Genomic DNA, 20,968 nt, shown 5'->3' on the forward strand with positions numbered 1-20,968 from the left:
ATAAATTTACAAGGCATCATTTTCTAAGAGTGGGGATTTGACTAACTAAGAATGAGAGACAGCAACAACAACAAAAACGGAAGGGTGAGATAAATGTGATTGTGAATCTTATTACAAAAGAGTTGTGATAATCAATGAATGTGCATAAACTTAATGTCAGTCCCAGATGCTTTCTCCTAATTGGCCTAATCTCTACTTCTCACAGTTAGTTATGTACATAGATTGATAAAAGACTTCTAACTTTCATTCCCTTAGGTAAGGCAGTTTGGTTTTATTTCCAGTTACCTTCTGTTTTTTTTTAATTTAAATTCTCTCTGAGAAGTCAAATCTGAATTCATCAAGTACCTGTTTGATGGTTCAAAAAAAATCAACTGAACTACTGAACTAAAGCACATAACCCCTCAATAATCAGTAAAATGTAAAGTAATTTTGACACAAGGATGTAGTAGCTCATACTGTGTATTACAGCGCCCACAATGGCTTTGTTATTAAAAGCCGCAGACAAAATGTAATTGCCTCCTCTAGAAACTATACTGCACAAGAATACAAAGCATATCAAATCAAAGAAATTCAACCGTACTTAATCATTCCATGACAAATCATTTAATTCTTTCCTTTTAATTGCCCGTGCAACATTATGCAAATCTATCTGCCAGGCTTTTAGTCCTCAGCACCAGGTTCTAGGGAGCATCATACGGAAACTGTTTCGCAGAGGCTTGGTTTCTCCTTCATCATCAGTAGGAAGGTATACAGGAAACTTTCAAGTATACTGGACAGTGCACAGGAGAGTATAAAAGCCTTGCTCCAGCATTTTCTGCCAAAATAGCCTTGCCACAGAAGTTATGATGGAATCACATAAATTATCATCATGAGTCGACGTGCTTGCTAGGAGTCATAGTGTCAATGAGAAAGGACAACGGCCATGGCCTTGCCATGCTAGGGTTTTATGATGAAATGTTAATATTTGTAATTTGAGGCCCCTGCTTGTGAATATTACAGCAGAGGGAGCAGCAAGGAAACAACGTAATCATGTGCTGCATAATGGCCGTGTTTTAATTGCTAGCGACCTCAATGCTCTTCTAAATAATGCAAGTGAAGTAGTGCCCTTGATCTGGTCTTTGCTCTGGGCATTCTCTACTGTTGCTACACTCGTAAGTCTTAAATTAATCTGATTTGAAATTTGAACTAAAACATCAATATGCTTGACATGTACAGCACCTGCTGAGTTAATGCTCCTGTAGCTGAAAAACTCTCAAAATTGCTTCAAATCTAATTTTAGAAAATCACTAAATAACATTATCTACACTCTACAAAAACCAATGCTTGGGTTACAGTACGGATTGGCATATTACTAAATGGCAGGTAAAGGGAGCAAACATAATAGCTAAGGATTGAATAAGAAAATAGAAATAGAAAATAGAACAGGATTACCATAGCATTGATAGAACAAAACTGTATAGTATTAAATGTAGCCAGTACCGAATAACTATCAAAGGAAAAAAAGGAAAATTATAGAAATTTAAGAACACAACTATTAGAATAACCCCTAATAATACAGGTAAGTAAACCATGCAAAACACAGTCATTTTGCCTGAAATGTGAAGCTGCTTGTTAAAAAACCTCTCTCTCCCCATTACTTTTGAATATTCTGGCACCAGCTGCTGTAGCATGTTACTGTGTTTTGCCTCATTTCTTATTTCTTATTTCTATATTCCACATACATTTGTATTTTATCTAGCACCTACTGTATTTCATGTTCTGCCAGTGGTGAATCCAGATGGGTCCTGAATCGCTTTGTACATGGTATTGTTTTTCCGTGTGACTGATTACTGATTAGTTGAATGAAGTTGAATTTTTTTATTCCTATCTAATTTTTAAGTTTTCTGTTTCTGCAAATTTGCTGGAGATTTACTTGTGACCAAGGTAAAAATAAAAACGCTTGAACTCACTCTGCTCTACAGTCCTTGTGCTCTGCTATGCATGAGGACAAAATGCAGAGCAAAGGCACACACTCTTGGGACAAGGAAAGAAAACTCACTCCCTGCTTGATACAAATGGATATATATATATATAACACTAACACAAACACAAACACAAACAAACACACACACACACACACACACACGTGCTAAAAATGAGTCCCCACTGACATGTTTGACTTCTCAAGTATGTATGATTGCCTCCAGTCCATGAGCTGGTAAACAGTTAAATTACCCCCTGAGGCCAAACACAATGTGTCACATTAGTAACTATCTGGAAGCATATTTCAAATACAAGGACTCTGAGAACACTGAGTAGTGCATAGCTATGGAAAAATGTACTGTGTACTTAAAAAAAATTTACTCCTGCTCAGCTCTAAAAGTGATACCTGAGCACTGTATTTGATATAAGTGTTTGCATTTGACTCTTTCCATGTGAAAATGTTTCAACCATCCTCAGATGTTAAAGGGGACCATGTAAGAAAAAAGGGAAAACTACACACTTTCATGACAAGCAATTTCAGGTTTTCTCAGCTCTGTAATCTCCATTTTGAATCACTGGTTTGAAAACCAAACAGCTCTCTGAAGCTATGAATAAACTGATTGAAATTTAGATTATAGATTCACTTCAGGAAGAATCAGTATCCCTTTAGAATTCATTATTTGGAAACTCATTATTTGTTCAATGTTGAATGACAACCAAATTGAGTTTGTTGCAACCCCTGGGTATAGTTGTTTATTGGTTGTTTTTATCGTTTTAACTGTATGGGATGTTTATTTTTTTATGGATTGCAGATAATGAATTGGCTTTTATGTTTTGTTTTTTTTAATCCAAGTACCCACAGTTTTATGTGAAACCTGTGGGGTTCACTGTTGTCTAAAACTGCATGGTGAACTGGTCTACTGGTCTTAGTGTACCTAAACTCCTACCTGACTCCACTTTATTTTACTACGAAGATAGAAGTGTATATGGAGACAGGGCACACTTCTTATATTAGGTATATTTTTGCATGTATGTAGATAGATAATCTTGTATACTATAGTCATTTATTAAAATAAAACAAATGTATTTGCTTTATATACTTAATATACTTTAAAGTACTTTTATCAATGTATGGTTAACACCTAAATATTATCTTACTTCTGTCATTTTCCAAATTTATATTTGCTTCCCAAATATCATTAATTGAGTAATAACGTCAAAGAAGGATATCTGGGATTGCTTTATTTACTCTTTTCATCAGCAGAACTTTGACCAGTCTACTGTAACTCAACCCTTCACCACACCCAGGGGAGCAGCAGCTTGGGCAAGTATTTTCAAATGTGGATCATGTCACTTACCATATGGAATGACTGTGGCAAAAATCCAGGGCAGACATGATCTGTCTGAAGAATTTCCTGGCCTCTTTAGGCGTTAACCTGCCTTTCTTCACCAAGTAGTCAAACAGCTCACCACCAGACACATGTTCTAGCACAAGGTACCTGAAAGTATGAGAGGGAGAGAAAAGGGAGACCAGGGAATCAGTGGTGGAATGAAAGATAAAGCAAGGGGAAGGGCAGCAGAAAAAAAGAAAACTCTCATACACACATAAAAAGAAAGATTTTACTCGTAGAGACAGGAACAAATACCTGTGCTCTCCACAGAGAGCTCTGAAAGAGCCCTGTAGAGAAGATTCAGAGCCTCCGACCTCAGAGGTCTGTAAGAACTGGAGCAATGTGGGAAAGAGAGTTCCCCCTTAGCCATTGCACACAAACAAAACCCGAAGGATCAATAATCTGATCTCCCCAAAGCCATATATCGTTGACTGTTTTTATTATTTTGTCATCTGTAAGCTGTCCCTACAGTCGGAGAGTGAAGCATGCCAACAGTGTATGACAATACAGTATATATGAAGGGTTCTAATATACTAGACACTCTGACCTCCTATGGGAGGCATTAGAGAGATGATACAGTTGCATTACACTACAAAAAGGAGAAGTTGTGCACACTTCTCTCAGACATAAAGGATTTAGGAGCTTGTGAATCCTGCAAAGGTACAGTTTTTGTAAGCTTCTGTGAGAGTCTTTGTCTCAGCGCTCGCAAATGAAAAAGACAAAAGAGAAGAAGGCAAAGAGATATTGGAAAATCCTCCACTTGTTATTATTTGGTTTTTTTTTTCTTTTAACTTTTAAACCATGCATGTACCCACATCATCCCTGCCATCACATTTCTTATGGCCTCTTTTCAAGCGGCCTTCCCGCCTGTGTGGCTTGTAGTGGTGGCAGTTTGTCAAATTGAATGTACGGCCATGATGCTCTTGCGCTCCAAAGGGACAGGGACGAGATGAATCTCCCTGACCCAGGCCTAAAGCTGCATCTGTGGGCGGAAAGCCAGCGATGCCCTAGCCCTGCTCTGGACTGGCCCGCTCGTATATCCAGTGCTGAAACTCCCTCCATCTTCACTAGGACAAATTGAAACTCAGACAGGCGGTGAAATACTCTCTTTCTTCTCTCTCTCCCTGCTGTGGATGTGTGTGTGTACATGCACCTGTTTCTCAATTTTATTGATTACACTACAGTGTTGGAAAGTGTTCATGGCCAAAGAGCATGTGCTCACTAAATAACCCTAAACCCTTTAAGCCAAAAAAGCAGGCTATGACCAAACATGCAAGTGGATGAACGCACTTTAATGCATTTGCGAAACCATGTACATACATGAAGTGGATTCAGAAATAAAACAGTTTCCTATAAAATATGACTACGATTTCAGTACAATACCACTACGTTTGCAGTAAATTCTGTGATTTAATATAAGGGTAGAATTTTAAAAGGATGGATTTTACCTTTCAAGATCAATCTACTTGTCATTGGAGTACTATTCAGTGCATTAAAACAGTTATAACAGAATATTATTTTTTTGGTGGTCTGGAAGGGAGCTTTGTAAAGGCTTTGAAAATAAAACTATTATATAAAATTATATAATAAAACAATTATCTCTGCCTGGAGACTGAAAATTTTCAATGGCAAGTCTGCATTAAAAAGTACGGGTGTGGAGTTTGAACTAGGTGGATTTTTACCAGGCTCGAATGGTCAAGTAAAGAGATTCTAAAAAGTTGTATTCTGACCGTTGTAGGATCCAGCACTTCAAGAACTTGACCATTACTAGGGTGATGATACCTTGGCCTCTGCTGTACAGATTTTGACCATTATGATTTACTGTTAATTCCATAATAGAAAGATGAATACATTTTTAGCAATGCAAGGATGCAGTGAATGTTGGACTTTGGCCACAGTGTGTCCCAATGGCTGCTGGGCTAATAGGAATAGTTTTTGCCTTTTCAACACTGCAGCAAAAAATCAGAAATAAAATAGCACGTATGCATATGTTCTCTTAGATTATTCAGCGTTTTTTCAGCAACTATTTTTCCTTCTCAAAAGCATAGTCTATATCAACATTATTCACTTCTCTCTCACCTCTTGTACACACAACCCACCAGTTTAAACAACTTGTGGTGGCACCTTTGCTAACAGCACAATAAATCTTAAAAAGGTCTGGGACTGCTAGCTCCAAACATGCTGCATGTCTATCAAATATTGGCTTTCAAGTAAAGATATCTGAGAAAGAATCTAAACAACGTTATGAGCAAAATTACATCACTGATGTGAAGTGCAGAGTGTACACATGTCACCGGTGATGCAAATATAAAGCAATTTGTCTTCTGTGACTTCTAGTGACCAGCTGTCAAAAGTGATGAGGCAATGGGCTCAAAATGTGATTTAAATAATCCAATTATAGGATGATTCATAATATTCTGCTATTCCTATCATCTTAAAGGATGAGATGCACGGAATTGCATGCAAAATCCTATTTGGTCTGTAAGCTCAACATGACAACTAATTGAATTTAGTTGACAAAAAGTCCTCTGTAGATCAGGAGGGCGACTATAAACGACTGATGGGCTTGTCACTCACCACTTTTAAAGTCAGCTAATAGATTTATGTGTGTCCTTGTGTGCACGTGTGTGTGCGTGTGCATCTGTGTGAGTGTATACATGTGTGTGTGTGTGTGTGCGTGTGTGTGCGTGTGTGTGTGTTTGTGAGTGCAGGAGCTGCTGCAGACTAATGTGGCCGCCACTCTACGGGGCTAATGTTTCTGAATGCAATGGTGTTGCCTCTGATAAGTGTGTCATGGTGTTTACATCGTGGAGACTTCCTCTCCCTATTAGCAGTCCCCTAGCATGCGCGACCAAATGAGAGGCTTAATGCCAATACTAATGAAGCACCCGCCCCTCCAACGCTATCGTTGTTGCCCTGCAGCCATAATACACCAATCAAAACTGCTCCTTGGTCCAACAAAATGATCTGTGGGCTTTAAAGACGTTGATAGTTGATTTAATAGTTATGATATTTGTGAGCCACAAAAGTTGTAAAAAAAAAAAAAAACAACTATACAATGACTCAGTGTGTGCAGTATATTTATAATTCAATATATTTTACATAACTCAAAACTGGACCACAATCCAATGGTGATACTTACAAGTATTTTTTATTTTCGTAGACGTCATGTAGCTTTAAAACATGTGGGTGTTCTATGAGCTTCAGAATAGCTATTTCTCGCTCCACCTGTATGACAGAGGGAAAGATAGGGAGATAGGGAGAAAGGGAAGGAGAGAAAAACAGATCTGATTAGTGTAATATCAACACAGTTAAGTTCCTTACAGCTTTTTAGGACCAAGTGCCCTAATCTGCCCTCTGCAACTTTCCTCTCACTGTTGCCAAAACTGAAGCACTGTGGAGATAAACCAACTGACCCCAAAACAGCCAGTGATGAGTTCTTATCAATCGTTTTTCTGAGGTTACCTGTGAAGGTCACTGTTCGAGCGACAAATCTGAGAGGCAGCAATCTGTAATAACACTTCACACAACCAGCACAAGGGTTTAAGAGGAAGAAGTAAACCAATGAAAGGAGCTGACTGGCACTTTCTACTGGCAGAGAGGACAGAGATAAGCTTTGACCACACTCCAGTTGGTAGGCCAGCAAGCACTGCTATCTCAGGTGGAAATTGTATTTTGCCTCAAAACGGAAGGAAAACAGGTTGTGTTTTTCTTACCTTACAAAAATTGTGCCATTTCTTGTCTCACAAAACAAACTTTGCTGAATACAAAACAATCACATTTCATAATGCTGTGGTTTGCTTCAGGTGAACATAACTCAGCTCCTTGGTTAGATAAGAAAGTAGAATAATCTGTCAGAGTCAGACATCCAGCATTTGAACATTAATATCCACTAACAGTACAGCCTGTGGTTGAATTGGGGTCAAAATGTCCACTGTGGTACATCAATGTCTCCCAAAGGAGGCTTTCTTCCTGCAGGAAGTCTGAGTCAGTGGGTGTACATATAAACCCAACATTGTGTCCAGAACAAGCAGACAGCTGAGTCCATACAAGCTTGTAAGTTATTTTTTTGCTTACAGAGCTGCTGAGAGACATAGCGTACTGTGAGACCGGTGAGAGCTGAATTTCACCTAAAATCAGGCAGATCAGTTTGGATTTGTGTCAGCATCTCCGGAAGTTGTAGTCAGCACGTATAGCTGCCACTGAAAATCAGCACTGAACCCACTTCGACAGAAGCCACCACTAATCTTCAGCCCCCTGTGCTCCTCTCCTGTGCTTCTTGCAGTTATCTGCTCACCCGTCTCCTCCACATTTCCTGTCCACTTTCTAACTTTGACTGACAATGATGGAGATGAAAGGACAGTGTGAGTTAAAGGCGCCTCCGCCTCATCTCAATCTCATCAAGGTCAATTTCACAATGTCACTTGCCTGTGACAGCCTTCACATTATTTAATGTCACACTCATCATGGCTTAGCTTTATGAACACTCATCTGGAATAAAGTCAAAGCTCTGAACTGCCAACCAACTATGTTTGTGTTAAACTCCCTCAAAGCTGTTAGCTTGACTGGGCATAAAAATCAGTTTCCTCCTCCTTAATTACACTCTCACATTGTTTTTCATTTCACAACAACTTGTATTAGAGATCTCTGCCTGCTCAGGTAGGTATTGCAGTCTATCTTGACATAGTTTTTATCATTATTTTTTGCCTAAACAGCAACATCTCCATCTCCACTCCTCATGAAACGAAAAGTGTATGATAATAACCTGCGGAATTAGCTTACATTCAGTCACTGAAGAGAAAAATGCAATGCAGTACGACTGGTGTTGAAGTCGCAGCCAAGAAAAAGTCATGGGATAATATAAAGCTAATAAAGCCAGGCCCACAGCTTGTCTAAAAAGGGCAAAGTGGGAAATGCTTAATTAGCATTTGCATGGAGTATCAGAGGGAGTAACGGCTAAAGTAATCAGGGCTAATCCAGAGACTAATGAGCGCTATCAGCAGCACTACTGTACGCTGTGCCACATTCTCACCTGAGGCTAAGGTGTGTTGTTAAGAATGAGCCCGTGGCGGATAGCTAGCTAGCTGGCAGCAGGGCTCCCTACAGAGAGACTAATGCTACCAAAGACTCAGGGAGAGATGAGCTGTCGAAATGCTACAGAGGCAGCAGCTGGCTTCCTAAGCTTCCTCTAAGCGCCTCCTTTTAGTTAATTGAAATAAGAGAAATGAGGCTTAATGTGAAGACTTAACGGTACAACTGCCTGATTATTGCAAGATTAGCTGTTGATTAACACGCTAATGTAAATCTGTGAAGGAACCCATGCTCTTTCTAGCATTATACAGTACAACAGTTTCATTAATTAATCTAAAAAAATAAATAAATAAAAAAATCAGTCAAAAGAAATGATCTAAAAAATGCATTTACACCTCACTTGCTTCCACCTGCTTAATGAGTTACAGTATGTGTTCTTTAGGCAAATGGATTATTGCAAACAGTACCAATGCACACATAACACAGAAAGGCAGAACACCAACAGCAGCTGCATTTGTACACACACTGACTAACTGTTCCCTCAACTTTTATCAAAGCCTCCAACACACACACATCCAAAACCTGCTAGTATAAATGCCAGGTGGACATCCTCTCTTTTGGCCTGGCTCCTGTACATGGCTCCACACTCCCTCATTAAGTTTCACATCTGTGAGTGTGGACAGTTCTCTCCAATCGCCATATCTCCATGGCACTTAATTAAACCTTTATTAGCAGGCGCTTGGACACCATTCACGGAGACGCACACATGCACATTAGATAGATGGACAGGTGTTCAGATGAGTACAAACATTCTTTCTTTTATCCGTCTTGTAACTTAGTAGTAGTAGTTCAATTTAAAGCCAATTTGCACAATTTCTCGATGACCCAACAGGGGTACAAGAAAAATAGGAAGGGGGAAAAAAAAGTCCTAATCAGAAACCAGAGGTCGAACGAGAGCACAAGACTGACACTAATCCAAATTGGCTATTTGACGGGGAGGTAATTTGTCTTGTAATGTATGGTGGTTATCGCTGTGGAGTGGACATCATTAGCAGAAGTCAGAACAGGAGCCTGTTGGTGGACGGGCTGATTGGCAATGCTTCGACCCACAGGGTTTCCTATCAGTGTCATATCCTGCTGCACTACATACATCAATAAGTCAGAACTGTGGTGGTGATTCCTGTTAAAGTGTTAACTACAACTAAGATCTTTCAAACAAAATAAAGAAACAAAATTAAAGCTTGGTGATGAATGATAAAACTTGACTTCTTACAACCAGGCTCCAAGGAACTACATTCTTTTCCTCCAAATTAAAAGCTTTAGCATAATTTTCTTCAACTTGGTCTTTAATTTTGATGTTGTATTTGAAAAACATCTCATGTGATTTATTACTTGCAATTATGGTGTAATTTGCAGGTGCCGATGATATGTTATAAGAGGAAGCAAGCCTATGCAGGAGAGGGGGACTAGGAATGGGCTACATGTACAAATGAGGCAAAGCAATCACTAGTGCTCACATGTGTCATCCAAAATTCAGCGGATGAGAGCCAGTTCAGCATAGTTCCATCGACTTACTATTGATTCTTTAAATTACAGCCCTGGATCTGAATGGCTGACTGGACGAGCAAACAAAGACTGGCAACCTCAATAGTTTCATCAGCGTGGCTAAGAGTCCAGTGAAAGAGAACAGAGGATCAGAAACAGCCAGGCAATAAAAAAGATGCAAAGAGGTTAGATTCATGTCACACATGTAACAGAGCGACTTATCAGAGAAACCAGCCAAAAATCTCAGAGGGGAAAATATTGGATCACAGGATCTCATCTCTGACTCTCCACTTAATGCATCTTGTGCTTTCTCTCGCACACACATGGACGGAAAACACAGACATTTCTGTCACCTCCCCCAGGCGAGTGAGTGAATGGTCTCCTGATACTGAGATCTGAGGATCAAAGTCAACAGGGCAGTCATGTGTGTCAGATCAAAAACCGTGGGTGGCTATGCTAACATGGGAGCTACAGTGTTTGCACGAGCCTTCTGGATTGATGGAAAAACAAAAAAGAGAGACAGAGGGACGATGAGTGAATGTGAGAGGCACGGAGCATAAGAAATGTAATTCGCTGCAATGGAGAAGATTAAAAGAGAAACGTAGAGGAGACAGACAGAAAGGGAGCAGAGTGGCAGTGCCAGCTCACCCCCCCGAGTCTTGCAGCCTCTTTTGTTTCTAATTAACACAACACGGGGAAAGGATAACCTTTTTAGCAGCGCCATGCACCAAACCGCCTACAGAGACTGAAATAATAGCAGGTAAGGAATGAGGCAGCACTGTGATGAGCTAGAAAGCAAGTGACAATCAAGGAGATAAGACACTATCCCACCTGAATGGCTTTGCTTCACCTGTCTGACATAATATCTACGACGGTTGACAACAATGTATTTCTTTGTACTGTATTTCTAGGTCTTTCAAAAGCTTTTAAAACAGTGAAACACAACATTTTATTATGTAAATTTGTTAGTAAAAAGGGTTATATAAAGGATATTCTGTGGAAAAAATACTGTCCTTTTATAATACCATTAGTTATCATGAACCACTCACGTCCTTGCACACCCCCACCTTCTTTGTTTCACGGACATCAACTTCTTAACAGTTTAGGATATTAATGTTTTCCATATGTGTACTTTTTGGTATAAGAATGAAATCAGAGACGGACATCTTTCAGATCATTTATTTTTTTCAAACTAATTCACAAATTTCCTCTTACTCAACCAGACAGCCATCTAATCTTCATCCCTCAACATCGTAATGGCAGAAGTTAACTTTCAATGAGATGAAGTATACTTCCTAACTTCAGGAACTCTTCTTCTCATTTGATAAAGTCCTACAGAACGTGATAATTTTGCTTTTCTATAATATAATCTTTATATTTGACATTTTGAATAAGTCCTTTTTGGGCTTCTTTTCAGCATGTTACCTTCAATTATTAATTGTATCTAATTTTTTAATTTTAAGTTTAGCAAAAGAATAAAACTAAAAATTAAAGCTCATTATAGAATTGCTGGAAAGGAGATGTACTACATAAATATATGTTGATAAGATAACATATGGGTGAAGAAGAAGTAATGTATGGCTGGGGTAATGGCTGGAAAGAATGGGACGTGGGTCCAACTGTCAGTGAGCAGAAGGGGAGGAGACAGCACAGCTTGGCTACTGGCTCACACACAAAACCAGTCAGCTCGTCATCCATTCATACTTGTGACATGTGGATACATTAACGCATGATGCGCACACACACACACACACACACACACACACACACACACACACACACACACACACACACACACACAAACGGATCGAGGCAAGCCACAAGCCACTTCCATCCATCCATATGTCGGTCAGTGAGCCAGTAGGGCAGAATCAGGGTTTTCTGCCAGGAGCAGAGGAGTAGCCAAGCTGGTGTGTATGCATGCATGTGTGTATGTGCTTATACATACATGTTAATGCTAAGGTGTTTATTGGCTGTAAAATACTATATGTCTTCGCAACCATAAGGGTGGGACATAAGTTTCAAGGGCAAACGCGCACACACGTGCAGTCGGCTTGTTACTCTCTAGAAACACATCGGTCACAATGAATCAAGCGTGTCCCAAGGTGTGTGTTCATGTGCTCTTCCTCTTCAAGAAAACATTAACATTTGTTCCTAGGAGAACCTGCTTATCCAAAATTGTTTTAGAAATTGACAGAGACAGACTTGAGGCGATGGATTTAACAGTATGTTGTTAGAGGAGCGTAGTTGTGTTATCTTCCACTACTGAGGTAATACCACTGAGAACAAAATAAAATCATATTTTAAAGATTCCATTCAAGTCAAAGTCATTGAACTGAAAAGTTATCTCCCTATTACTTTCATCTTTCTCTGCTTATCGCTTATCCTTCTACCCTGTGGACCCTACAATGTACAAAACGCATGTGTGCACACGCAATTACATATGGATACACAGTTAGCCCAGCAGGTTTTTCTGATAATCACTGTATCAGTCATCCTTTGTGAAGAGAAGTAAATTCCCCACATGGGGGAGTTTGATCAATGAAAGAGACATGTAAATCGATCAGGAAATAGTCTCTGCTAGCTTGCTAGTCCTTATCCTTTATCCATCTCCCACCCTTTCCAATCTTACTCATTACCCCATCCCACCCAAGACCAAGTCTCCACCTCCTCTTCTCCAATCCCTCATCTATTCTCTGTTTCCCTCATTCTATCTCTCAAACCTTTTCTATGATGTGTGGCTGTGCTGCTGACAGATCCATCAGGCTGCCACTTTAGACCAGTGGCAGGCCACATCATTTCATACCAACAGACATGTCCCTGGATGACCTTGGTCGTAATAGAGTCTAATGGCAGAGGTCCTTCACACCCTGAGGTCAAAGGGTATAATCATGAGCCACTTCAAACCTACTGCGTGGGCTGATAGGTGGGATGTAGTTAACCAGGCTGGGGAGAGGGTATCTGCAGAATGAGTGATTTATCAGTGACTGGCAGGCAGTGAATCCCTTTGGCAGCCATGTTTTTGTGTGTCTTTTCTGAAGTGTCGTCTGTCAGCTCGTCTATTCCGTCACTCACTCCCTAAGTGAGGGATATTTTATACAAGAGGATTGGAAAGGTGACCTTGGATTGTGCAAAGATGTGAAACGCGGATTAATGAACTGGTTTTCGCAGAATAGACAGATAGAGAGCGCAGAACAGAATGTAATCATTAGATCTGAAGGTCATCTATATCTGTTAAAAAAGTGTAAATTTAATAACCTACAGTAGCCTATATTTGCATGCGAGCAGTACAGGAAGATAAAATTGGATCCTCTCAGGATTCTGAAGAAATCTATATTAAATGATATCTGCTATTTTATCAAAAAATTTTCTCTTCCCTTTTGGCAGCCAACCTTAAATTAAAAATACCCACAATCTAAATTCGGCTTAATAAAATGTTTCAGTCTAGTTAATTATCAGTGAAAAACCACACCAAAAGCTTTTGACTCTTTTTAAACACAAAAATTGACAAAATATTTACAAAAATGTGATGTACTTTGTGAAACACTTGGCTATTTAGGGAAAAGCCAACATGATTTTGGCCTCTGAAGTGGACATAAATTAGTAGAAAAGTTATGTTACAAGATTATTTATATCTAGAAAAACAGTAAACCAGTGGACAAGAAAGAAAGAAAGAAAAAAAGGTGACGTGACTGTAAAATACCAGTGAAGTGAAAATCTAACTGAACTACAACACTTGTGTGGGTTTGGTAAATGCAAAGTGATGTGAAAATTACTTAAACAAAGAAAGTGAGCAATGAACGAGTAATGAAGACTAGTGCAATTATTCAGGCACACAGTAACAATGAGCTAACTGTGATTCACTTCCTCAACTAATTATCTCCACATATGAATACATGGCTTATTCATTGACACATGAGCCTCAACAGTAGTTAGCCAGGCAGAGGAGTCAATACTGGACAGACAGGTCAGTAGTTAAGACTGGTCAACTGAAAGAAACCAAATTAGCTAGAAACTTTGTAAATAAGTTCAGAATAGCTTTAATAATGTAATCGGGGAGTTGTTTTAGCTTCCGCACTTGTCAATTAGGTCTTACACTGAGTTTGAGTCTTTGACACATAAAAGGCACACTCTTGTGATCCGTTGGTACTGTGCATGAATTTTAATTTAGCCTAAGAATAACAAATCACATGTGCAAAAATATACAGTGCCTGAATGTATTTACATGCGTGTGTTTGTACTTTGTGGGCATGTAGAGTGTGTGTGTGAGTGAGAATAGGAGGGAGTAAGAGGGAGAGCGCATGTTCTTGAGATTGTGTAAGCACAACAGTCATTAGCAAACCATCCCCACAGGGATGTAGATGAAGGAGCTGATGAAGTTAAAAGTGTCTTGCTTTAGATGTTCAACATATTGACCGCAGAAGCCCAAATATACATCAGGATCTGTCCCAAACTCATTAACACTGCCAAGTCAGAGCCAATTTCCCTCTTTATTTGCAACAGCTAGAAGTGGTAAATTTATGCCCGATTCACAAATTAGCGTAGCCTGTGCATAATGTTCAAGCCTTGTGGAAGCTAGTTAACAGCATAATCAAGACATAAAGAAATGTGTTGCATACAGAAGAGTTACATGGATGTAACTGGTTCTAGGAGTACAGGCACGCGCTACCATTTACGAAGTAGATCTATCTTTCTTCGAGACAAAACATTAGTACTAGTATCAATAGTATTCACCCTACTACTCGTAGTGAAGTGACACTTTAATCAGTACTGCCGTTATACAGTAAGTTCTCAATACAAAGTAATTAATTGCTGTCATATACGGCACATTCTTCTTCACAGCAACGGAATAGCAAAACATATAAGCAATGTCACCGTCATCTAGTCTGTGATCCTACAGACTGCAATAAAAACATATTGCGAAATACATTTTGAACCTATTACTTTGGTAACTGCGAGATCAGTGCATGAAATGTCTGTGAATCATGCACATACAGTATCTGATAAATGACAGACATTTTTTGTGCATCATTATCAGGTGTGTGCTTGGCCCATAAGCATTAAATCTGTTGAGTTTTGGATTGACTAAAATCTACTATGTGTACACAGTCTGTGTGCGTGGTGGCAGTGCTCTCCGTGCCACTCTTGCTGTGATTCAACCCACAACCCCGCCTGTCTGATGTTCTGATGTGAGACTATTACAGAACAAATCCTGCAGCGAGAGGACAGACAGAGCCTTAAGGGGTTTGTGCAAACAACCAGACAATGGTCATGGAGCTGTCATTCATGCTGTTATTTATGATACGTGTGACCCGCACACAGAGATACATGCGCTAACATGAGCATGCACACACAAATACACACACACACACACACACACACACACACACACACACACACACACAAACACACAAACACACACACATGTATATATAGTGTCAGTTACAATAACAACATGGTATATGAATAGACATATCGCAGCATTGCTGTTGCCATTGAGATGACGGTTGTCACAAACTGTAACATATTTCATTGTCCAACAATTATAGTTTTGCAAAGCTCTACTACAGTATCACATACAACACAGACACACATCAAATTATAAAACTGACTGAAGACTGAATCTTAATTTTCCACAACACAGTATCTGACAAAACATTTTTCCAAAGATACTTTGTATGTATTTGTGCATTATTTATACAAGGGCGAAGTGCTGCAGGCCACTGTAGAACAAAAAAGAAAAAGACATGCTGTATTAAATGTACTGATAGGCAAAAAATTGAGATGCAGGGCAATGGAAGTTTATATTTTTAAATATTTTAATAGATGACGGACTGATTTGGAAGTATAAATGGAGGCTGTAGTACATTTTTCATGTCAAGGGAACATGATGTAACTATCCAATTATCGGTCTCTACTCAAGTAAGCTGCATAAAAGAGGATCACAATACCTGGTGGCTGAGAAGAAACACATAAAATACACTTCATTGGGTTCACAGGTAATATTAAGAGGTAAGAAATCCAAGTGCAAAATAAAACTAAACTTCGAAGGGGAACTCTGTTGATCACCCCATGAAAGCATCACTCCACTTAAAGGTTGGAGAATTGGATAAAATGTGCCCTTCGCTCACAAAGGAAAAGCAAAAAAAGCAACAACAAATAAAAAGCAAACAAAGTGTTCTCATCTATCCGACAACACGGCGGCTGCTGTCTTTGAAGAGGAGAAACAAATGCCATCGGTTTAGACGTCTGTCTGTCTCCTGTCGAGCTCAATGGGGGATCCCGCTACATCTTGTGTTCTGCTATCCCCCATTTCATTATTTTGTCTGCACCCCATCTGTTTTATCTTGATAAGACATATGAGAGGTAAATTCAGTCAAACAACACTGTGTGTGGTTGATGAGCTTTGTCACCAGAGTGAGTAGCAGCACTAACGGTTTTACACGTCTCTCCAGGATGTTTTAGATCCAAAACTACCAGTCAGAACTGTGTAAAAGTCAGTGTCTGGCATCTTGCATGAAACACAGTGTGACACCGGTATGGGTAAAAGCTGAAGATTTCTTCACAATCCCCAAACATCTTGTTACCTGTAGGTAAAATCTATATCCCCATTTCCATTTCACCTGAGCTTCATTGCCACTCAATAAAGAGTGGGAAAAAGAGTGGATATACATTGATTTGGGAGTAGTGATTGGAAACCAAATTAGGATGCAGAATGCTGAGTGACCATCATATTGACTGATAACAGACAAAGGGCTTTGTAAGGCCTTACAGGTCCAGGAAAGTCCTTAATATTTTTAGATTCCTACAGAATGCTATAAAGGAACAAGGGGCAAAGAGAAAAAAAACTATGTAACAACAAGAAGATTGAGAGATTGGTAATGAACTTTTTTTTCAGGGAGATTTGTTGTGGTCAGTATTCTATGATAAAACAAGAGTCACTGAAAATGCACTGTTGACTTTCTCATGGTTTTGTTCTGTAATATGACTATTCTCTAAAAATTCAGAAAGTCCACTATATTTGATTGAACCCAAATGAAGGAATGCACTTCTTGAATTTTTTTTTTATTGCAAAAACTTTAAATTCACCCAACATCTGAATGCAGACATACATCAACTGGCAGAAATTAGTAAAAGAAATGGCAAACATACAGCAGAGAAACAGAGCTGGTAATCCTACAGTCTTCCTGTTCAGTCACCCTGTTAAGATCAAACTGTGTGGTAAGCCCTGGCTTCTGGCTCAGCGCCATACAAAGCTGATGGACCAACGCGCAGGGGCACAACATATGAAACCCATTTATTTTAAAGGATGTCCGTGACCCCTCTGCAGCACAAACCAGTGCACACAAACAGACACAAACACATATACACACACAGCATAAAGCTAAAGAGGGCATGTGCGTGTTCGCGGCATCTCTATATCCAACTCACTCGCGGCACAACAGAGACGGGAGAGAATGGCCAATCTATAATCATTAGCAGGGAAGAGTAGAGATGGTGGAGAGAGAAAGCTACAGTGCTGTCGCCGAGGTGTCGGGATAACAAGATTAGACCTTGCGTGATTCATCCGAGGCCATGGCATTCTGCTCCTCATCCACCCACCACCATGTCTGCCTGTTGGTGTGCTCAACCCTTATTCCTTGCTTTTCTCTGCCTCTTTAGTCCTAAATTGATATTTTAGATGCCGCGCATTTAAAATTTGGATGCCTCTGTGTCACACAACCATCCCGAACAAAGATTTCCCTCATGTTACAGACGGTACAGATCAAACAAATTATACATTTGCATTGTTCTATAGAAGAGGAAAAATATCCTCACTTCTGGACAGGAAATGTATTCAAACACTAATGATCTTCTTATTTAACACGTAACAAGAGAAAAGTATTGATCCTTATCCTTGGCCTTAAATTTCAGGGACGTTCTAGGTAATGCAGCTGTCTACCCTGGCTGTGGCACTGCCTTGTCGTTCTCAGCTGTTACATTTGCTGTTCTTAGCGTAGCGCTTCAATTATTTGCTTCAGGGGGCAATTATACTGCAGACTTCTCCATTTCTAAACTCTCTTTTTTCTCTCTCTCTCACATACACATTTCTCATCTGAAATGTTATGACTGACATCAGTGACAGAGTCAGCAAACTACAAGTAACCTCACTGTGTTAAAAGCCCATCTAAAACAGCGTAGCTATGTAGAGATAACTACTTCATAAGACATTAGTTCAGAGTATTCACACTTCATGTTCACCATCCTTTCTAACCCTCCACACACACACACACACACACACACACACACACACACACACACACACACACACACACACACACACTCCTCCCTCCCCTCGATCTCCCTTCATCCTCGACTCCATCACTCCTTTCCCTCTTTTCCTTTCTCTCTCCGGGCTTGAGGACAGTAGAGTGACTTTGAAGTTGTGCTGCTTCAGGAGGAGAGAGAGTCACTCTGGCTAATTAGTTGTCCTTATCCCAATAGCAGCAGCCGCCACCAGCTCACTGGCTCAGAGGGAGAAACAAAACAGGCATCAACAGCAACTACCAACTGCTGCATGCTAGAGATACCCTTCTCGCTCTGCTAGATGTTAGTGCTAGTGGCTAGCACCAACTTAACTCACCCCAAGACTAAACTGCAGATTAGAAAAGTTGCTCCACTCAGCATAATGATAAGTGATATGGTATGAAATGCGGTACAATCAATCCGCTGCTCTCAGGGAAATCTTGTCAGACCATAGTGTACAGTAGCGAGATTCTACTCAATGTCTGTTTTCTCTACCGTGTCATTGTCATCAATATAACCACAAGTGTTACAGAAGGTGCTTTGGAGACTTGCAATAACAGACTCATGGTTTTTCTAAATTCATAGGGAAATCGCACTATGTTCTACAGGCCAAGAAGAGCCCTCATAGGGGAAAAGTTTTTGTTTAACCCAGACAATCAACAGCAATTAGCGATACATGTCAACCTGCTTTATTAGTTGGCTTGGGTACTGAACCTCAACCCTTTTTTTTTCTGCTGACTGAAATACATTTGTGTCACTAAGTAAACTGTCAAGTACTGAAAGCTGGCACTGACTATCTAGTCAGATTCATGATATTGTTTTCTTTGATGAAATAGTTCTTGATTTAAATCAGAAGGTGCCAGTTCAATTTAGGTAACAGTCCTTTACAGTTGTTTCTCTTCAGGCAACATAAAAATAATAGAACTTCAAATTAAACAGGTTTTGTAAAAAAAAAAAAAAACACACATTTACATTTGTTAGTTAGGTTAGGTACAAAACAAGTTTTTGTTTTACTATCAGAACTGAAACTCTGGTATTATGTTAGCACTAACATTGTAATCCGTCAATCATACCAAGCCCTATTTATTAGAGTTTCTCAATCTTTTCTGGCTTGTGAACCAAGTTTTTTTTCCCAAAATTCTCATGACACCAACAATTGCAGAGCTCTCACATTGTTATGACAAGAGCACGCAAGAAGTTCCATCTTACATAATATCCCTGCCTCACAACAGACAGGGATATGTTAGTCAGATGTTCTGTGGATGTTCTCCGGCTTATTCAGCACTTTGACATCCCTATGAAGGAAGAGTGCAAAAAAGTTCTCTTATTCTTTCTGTCTGAAAACCATTAATCATTATTCGATTCTCACTGTTCTTTGTGATTTTATATATGGCAACGATTTAGCCATACCATATGTGTGAAAGTCACCTTAATAGCTCATGAGGAAAACACACTCCTGACAAGAAATGTGAGTAGACATGTGGTGTACCTACTAGGCTGTCTGTTATCTTGACTCAGCAGGGTTCCTCACAGCATGTCCATCTCTCTCTCCTGAGCCTCACTCTCTTTCGCCCTCCTTCCCTCTCTCTCAGTCAACCCTACGACCCCACGCCATAGACACATGGCAGCGCGAGAGAGAGGTCCGGCTGAGTTTCAGAAACATTAATAACTCCCTTGAGATACACTCACACACACACATGCTCACACATACTTCACTTAGTATCGGATCACCAACTCAATTCTGTTTGGTCTTAGTGCCAACGACTGCTGACATACTGTCATATGTGCACATACTGTGTATTTTCTTTTTCTCTCTCATCATCTGAAACATGACAGGCAGCCACTTTCGCCTGACGGAGACTCTATTGAGCTAAATCCATTGTTAGGTTTTCTGCTCAAGAGTGAAAAAACAAACAAACATCGGGCTGCACTTGCTGTTTGAAGTAGTCAAGGCTCACTCCCTGGTTGCAAACTGACATAAAGTTCATAGACAAATTCATTATCCGAGACAAGTCAATGTCTTTCTGGTCTGTAGTGTCATAGCCAGTGGGTCTTTGGACTACAGAGTTCAACATTAGTTATATAAAGTTCACCGCACACCGAGTGGAGGAAAGATCTCTCTGCCAGATATTCTGAGACAATTAATTCAACTTGTCCCCCCATCTCCACAGACCCCTGACTCCAAAGGCCAGTCAGGGGAAGGACAGACGTAGAGGGATGACGTGTGTCATGGAGGATATGTTCACGCGCGTACACGTGAATATGTGCGCGTCTGTATGACACATGTACACACTCTTATGAATTTGTGTGAGCATGTGTATGGCATATATGTGTGTATGGGTGTGTACGCATGCATAAATGTGTGTTGTCAGTGCCTTTGCGCGCACACAGACACACACAAGCACACACATACACACACACACACACACACACCTGTCCAGGAGAGTCAGATTCTCCCCTAATGGCACCATTGGGAACCAAACATTAGCATATTAAAAGGTGACATTTCCTAGCCTAAGCCTGTACTCTGCAGCCCGATCACTGTGACAGTCTGTCAGCCACACAGGCAGGCCGGAGAACAGACTCATACAGTACGACTGTGCAGTGCAATACAGGGGGAATATAGGAAAGCGACGGCTGGATTTGAGTCGGAAAACACCTGTCCCATCAATGTAGGAATCCTTAGAATAGGTGAGTGGATTTGTACTCTGATGAGTGACACCAATGTTGGCGTGTCCCGAAACTAATGGGAA

The 20,968-nt window shown here is 40.0% G+C and overlaps 1 protein-coding gene across 4 annotated transcripts in view; it reads right to left on the reverse strand.

Annotated features, from left to right (window-relative positions):
* The window catches only part of LOC120793012 (serine/threonine-protein kinase BRSK2), a 165,389-nt gene that overhangs the window by 46,316 nt on the left and 98,105 nt on the right, over positions 1-20,968 (reverse strand). For all 4 annotated transcript variants that reach the window (XM_040132565.1, XM_040132566.1, XM_040132564.1 and 1 more), the window contains exons 3-4: positions 6,496-6,581; positions 3,321-3,461 (exon numbers count right to left, since the gene is read on the reverse strand). In XM_040132565.1, coding sequence (XP_039988499.1) covers positions 3,321-3,461; positions 6,496-6,581 — 227 coding nt within the window. The remainder of the gene's footprint in view (positions 1-3,320; positions 3,462-6,495; positions 6,582-20,968) is intronic.

Source organism: Xiphias gladius, chromosome 8 (assembly GCF_016859285.1).
Source record: "Xiphias gladius isolate SHS-SW01 ecotype Sanya breed wild chromosome 8, ASM1685928v1, whole genome shotgun sequence".
Lineage (NCBI taxonomy): Eukaryota > Metazoa > Chordata > Actinopteri > Istiophoriformes > Xiphiidae > Xiphias > Xiphias gladius.